General features: G+C 44.9%; 1 protein-coding gene across 1 annotated transcript in view; it reads left to right on the top strand.

Moving 5' to 3' along the window:
- Positions 1–402: 402 nt before the first annotated feature.
- The window catches only part of LOC111976696 (solute carrier family 9 member 8), a 25,962-nt gene continuing 20,506 nt past the window's right edge, over positions 403–5,858 (top strand). The window contains 4 exon segments of the mRNA XM_024005725.2: positions 403–745; positions 1,268–1,440; positions 2,936–3,016; positions 3,936–3,994. Of these exon segments, the coding sequence (XP_023861493.1) occupies positions 510–745; positions 1,268–1,440; positions 2,936–3,016; positions 3,936–3,994 (549 nt within the window). The 5' untranslated portion in view covers positions 403–509.

Raw genomic sequence — 5,858 nt, 5'->3', positions numbered from 1 at the left:
TCTTCAGAAACTACAAATCCCGTGAAAAGTCATATCTTATTGCGCATTATTATTWWTTTTTTTATTGTATATTACCTTTATTTAACTAGTCAAGTCAGTTAAGAACAAATTCTTATTTCCAATGATGGCCTAGGAACGGTGGGTTAACTGCCTTGTTCAGCGGCAGAACGACAGATTTTTACCTTGTCAGCTCCGGGATTCGAGGGAAATTACCTGAAGGCAAAGCCCATAAGCCACTCTAAATATTCAATTCGATGTGAAGATAGTACAGTGTGATTGTTGATATTACTATTTTTGGCGAGTTTATATATTATATCCATAAATCAGCACATAAAATGATCTAGTCAATTTGAAGACCTTCCTGGTGGCACGTAAAAACTACAACTCCCTGCTTGTTCAAACAGGAAGCAGAGTTGTGATGTGGCCAACATGCGATGAAACAGAAATGGATGTGCAAGTATTTTCTCTTATAACCATCGCTTTACTGTTTTAAAAGTATTATTTGAAGAATGAAAGGCTCCGGGTATCATCTTGCTATTTGTCTTTTGTTGACGTGGCCAAATTTGTGCACGACAGAACGAGTTGAGAGACAAGAATCGTTGTTAGATTTGCACGACAGAGACGATGTTGGATTGGAACAGGATCATACAAWTATCCCCGGTGACAACAAAAAATCCTCGAGAAACGAAGGAAATATAGCTGCTGCCAACCCTCATCCAGACGGCCACGCAGAGCAATCAACCAGGTGTGGTTATAGCTTTTTAATGCGTTGCCCTTGACTGCAACGGGTGAAACAGCTGTCGTTATTCGTGGATGGCGTTTGTAGAGCAAGGATAGGGGTAGCTGACTAAACTCCACTCCGATGAAGTTAGAGTTCATCAGACACTTCCTTCACCGTGGAGTTTAGTCGGCTACGGTCATGTTTGGTAGGCCAAGGTGACCCATTGCATACTCTTGGTAGCCTAGCTAAAATGTAGTCTTGTATGCTTCCTCCCCAAGCATGGGCGATGAGGTTCCCTAAAATGTAATGTCAGTAACGATACTCCTTTACATTGAGACATATTCTTATCACACAGAATAAAAACACACTGACAAATGACTCTCAAATGACACCCATGTATGCAGGCATAGAGCAGGCTGCACTATGCCTGACCAGAGCCAGGTGCACTTCTGTTTTAGCCATAGGATGTCATTTGATAGCCTATTTACCCACGTGTCTCAAAATGACACAAAAAATGATAACTCTTATTCTGTCTCCTTGTTCCAGCCTGTTAAATGACACAGATAACTCCAGTAATGACACCCTCCACGCTACCACTGTGGGTGTCAAGGCAACCCCTAAGCCAACCCCGAAGCCCATCCTGCCAGGTGCTGGGGTCAAGGCCCAGGAGGAGGAACAGTCTAGTGGGATGACCATATTCTTCAGCCTACTGGTCATCGGTCAGTAGTGTCTGTCCGTCGGTCTTCTGCGTATTATTATTTTTATTAAAGCGCCTATGGATTTTGAATCTTAAAAAAAAAAWATATTGACAAGAAAGTACTAAATTGTATAGCCTATATTCCGTGTTCATGACCCTTTATCCATACCCCATCGTTGCAACACTAAAACACTACCACTCCCTCCGATTAGGGTGATCCCTCACGAAACTCTAACAAAAATATATTTGGGGGGGGGGGGTTTTCACTACATTTAATCCATAGATTGGCCTTTGGAGGAAGGATTGTTGACATATGTTTGACATTTGTATCTTAAAGCATAATTAAGAAGTAATTCATTAAAGTGGGAACATAATGCTGTATGGATTAAATTGTGACAATCCATAAAATCATGGTCTTTTTGTTTTAGTTTCATTCGAATCACCCATTAGTAGTGTTTTGGAGGAAGCAAGGAATGGATGATGGAGAATGATGTGGTAGCACTTCAGACAATCTAGAGAGGACATAAGCCTACACTACATGTTCTGCCTCTTAGGAATTCTAGTCCTCTGCATTAGTATCGATTAGGGCAGCCTCCAGAGTTAGAAGATATATTCTAAATCAGATGACCAGTGTTTCCCAAATGGTGGGTCGGTCAGAGGTTGTGGCTGAATCATTTTGTCGAGGCTTAGGACTGGATCCTAGACTGGTTCTTAGACTAGATATAGCATATTTGTTGTGTTAAGTCAGTGGGTCACAAGTACATAAAGGTTTAGTTGCATGGTGGCCGAGCACAATAAAAAAATATCCATAGAATTAATTCAACAAAACCAAATACTCTCACGTTGCTTCTGCAAAACAATTGTATTGTATATGAGGCTCTGTCAGGAAAGCTAGCCTACACAATGCTTAACACTTCCTTTAGCTGCCAATTTATCTTTGGTGAAAGTCAAACTTTAAGTGAGGGGTTTAAATGGATTGAGTGCTTCCTTATTYCTAAATATTCGTTAGTCTATTGGCTACACTACAGCTTTCAGGAAATGACTCAAGACCCACAATCATTATTCTAGCTCATTAGTAAAAGGGAAAACCAAAGTGTTTGGTCCACAGATTGATGCAAGCGTTCTAGCCTGACGGTTTTCAACTTTTATTTTCACGACACACAAATGGAAGCAGTGTTGATCAGCATAATTCAGTATGTGGATTCCCAGCACTTAGGGAGATAAGAGGTTAGACGTTTGATGCTGTGAACAGTCTGACTTGGGAGACTGGACTCGGTGGTTGGACACTTTGGATGTTAGACTAAGTAGATTATTGCAGATTAGTTTATGTTGGTCTAAAGACATGGATTGGTTTCATTTTAAATCAAATAGTGAAATTAAGCTATAATAACGTAAATGCATTCCTCAGCATTTTTGGTTTTCTTGAAGTCAAATACTGTATTTTGTCTATTTAAAGTGTGATCTTAACTATGTTTCATTCCCACATTGACACTGTCCCATTGTATCGGTTTTCTCAGGTATCTGCATCATATTGGTGCACCTGCTTATTAAGTTCAAACTACATTTTCTTCCGGAGAGTGTGGCTGTTGTGTCCTTAGGTAAGTACCACGTGTGATGTGCAATCTGTCGTACTACTTTAGGTTCATACTGTTTGAGCACTCATTGGACCTAAATCTTTTTTCTTGTCTTACAATTTTGTTTTRTTCATTTATTACACCATTATTTCTGTCTTCCAACCCCAATTGGGCTGTATGTCATATCTCCATTTAGATCTTTGCAAGGGCACGGCATCTGCAACAGAAATAGCCTTGCAGGTTGACAGAGTAGAATAGATGCTTGTACAGGATATTACACAGAGAACACATCTAGATGGAGAAGATAGTCAACTGTGAGGTCATTTTCCAGATTTAAGTTTTTCTGAAGAGGAAATAGTGTTGTATAATTAAGCAATAAGGCCTGTGGGGGGTTTGGTATATGCCCAATATACCACGGCCATGTGCTGTTCTAAAGCACGACGCAACGTGGAGTGCCTGGACACAGCCCTTAGCCGTGGTATATTGGCCATATACCACAAACTCTGATGTGCCTTATTGCTATAATATACTGGTTACCAATGTAATTAGAGCAGTAAAAATAAATGTTGTCATACCCGTGGTATGCAGTCTGATATACCACGGCTGTCAGCCAATCAGCATTCAGGGATCGAACCACCCAGTTTATAATGCCTGTCACACACACACACACACCACACACAAACAAACTAACCCCTTTCCTCAACCCTGTGCCCAAGGGGACTTCCACAAATAAACTTTATTAGACAATAGCTTTCTTATTTTTTAAAAGATGATACATTGATACCMTACTTGGTATTAACATCCACACACTGATGGTCTTTAGGAGTTGGTATTTCCATTTTATGTAAATGTGGCATTTTCTTAGCTTTGATAATGTGAGACCTTTAAAACTGTCATGGAGATGAGTTCTTAATGATATCTTGTGGTTGTCTTTCTCTTCCAGGGATCCTGATGGGAGGCTTCATAAAGATCATTGAGTTTCATGAGCTAGCTAATTGGAAGGTACACTACACACTTTGCTGTAAATGTTTAATTCCTGCTTGTTGAATAGAGAGTCTCCCTTAAAAGGGCCTATTATTCTAGGAGTGGACTGATTACTCGTGTACAGAATATGTGAATGTTTGAGATGTCGTCTTGTTTTTACAACTTTCTTACTGTCTATTGGAGTATGCGTCTGTGTCTGCCCCAGATTCCCAGTGCCCGTGTGTCTGCCCCAGGTTCCCAGTACCCGTGCGTCTGCCCCAGGTTCCCAGTGCCCGTGCGTTCTGCCCCAGATTTCCAGATGCACGTGGTGTCTGCCCCAGGTTCAGTACCCCGTAGCGTCTGCCCAGGTTTCCCAGTCCCGTTGCGTCTGCCCAGGTTCCCAGTGCCCGTGGCGTGCTGCCAGGTTCCCAGTGCCCGTGCGTCTGCCCCAGGTTCCCATCCCCGTGGCGTCTGCCCCAGGTTCCCAGTGCCCGTGAGCGTCTTGCCCCAGGTTCCAGTAACCCGTGCGTCTGCCCCCAGGTTCCCAGTCCCGTGCGCTGCCCCAGGTTCCCAGTGCCCGTGCGGTCTGCCCCAGGTTCCCATCCCGTGCCGTGCGTCTGCCCCAGGTTCCCCCAGTCCCGTGCGTCTGCCCCAGGTTCCCAGTCCGTGCGTCTGCCCCAGGTTCCCAGTCCCGTGCGTCTGCCCGGTTCCCAGTCCGTGCGTCTGCCCCAGGTTCCCAGTATCCGTGCGTCTCCCCAGGTTCCCAGTATCCGTGCGTTGCCCCAGTTCCCAGTCGGCGTCTGCCCCAGGTTCCCATATCCGTGCGTCTTGCCCACAGGCGTCCCATAGTCCGTGCGTCTGCCCCAGGTTTCCCAGTAGCCCGTGGCGTCCTGCCCCAGGTTCCCCAGTTATCCGTGCGTCTGCCCCAGGTTCCCAGTATCCGTGCGTCTGCCCCAGGTTCCCAGTATCCGTGCGTCTGCCCCAGGTTCCCAGTACCCGTGTGTCATAAAAAGTGATTCATGCTTCAAGACAGCCCCTCAATTTGTTTAACCCAATCTGGAGCCAACCTAAACCATTCCATGTCTGATATACGCACGGTCTTGTTGTTTACTGTGTGACGGTGACTCAACCTTCAATATCTGAGAGTTATTTCATGAGTCGCTCACGCTCCTACTCTTTCTCTATCTTTTTATTCTCCTCTCTTTTCTGTCTGCCCTCTCACTCCCTGGCCCCTCTTTTTGTTCTTCCTGCTCATCTCTGTCCCTCTTCTGTCCCTCTTTCTCTTTCCCCATTTGGCCCCTGGTCCTCCAGAGCTAGTACTGGTGGCAGACTTTGCGTGGATTGGATTGCCAGATAGGGGTCTTTGGGATGCCGTTTCTCACTTACTGTAGTTGTGATCCATGGGTACTGGTTCGAATCCCCATATCGACAGTGCTAACCTCACACTGAGCTGTTTCTTTGGCGCTAACCCCCAGGACCATGCTGCTAACTGCCAAGGCCATACTCTACCAACCCCTCAGGCAATGACATCCTGTCTTCCCTGGCTCTGCCCTCATCCTTTTCCATTCATCCCTCCTTCTCTCTTCTCCAACATGTCTACTTTTCCCTTATGTGCTTCCCTCCTGTTATCCTTTCACTCGCTCCCTCCATCTCCCATTTCTCCTTCTCCTCCTGTGTCGTTTCTTTGCCGGCAGTCCTTTTTTTTACCGCATCCTTTCCTCCTCCACTCCAACATGTTGTCTCTTCCCTTATGTCCTTACCTCCTCCACTCCAACATGTTGTCTCTTCCCTTATGTCCTTACCTCCTCCACTCCAACATTTTGTCTCTTCCCTTATGTCCTTACCTCCTCCACTCCAACATGTTGTCTCTTCCCTTATGTCCTTACCTCCTCCACTCCAACAT

This window comes from Salvelinus sp. IW2-2015, linkage group LG17 (assembly GCF_002910315.2).
Source record: "Salvelinus sp. IW2-2015 linkage group LG17, ASM291031v2, whole genome shotgun sequence".
NCBI classification, from domain to species: domain Eukaryota; kingdom Metazoa; phylum Chordata; class Actinopteri; order Salmoniformes; family Salmonidae; genus Salvelinus; species Salvelinus sp. IW2-2015.
The sequence above is the reverse complement of the archived record's forward strand: the minus strand, read 5'-3'. Positions and strand labels throughout refer to the sequence as shown.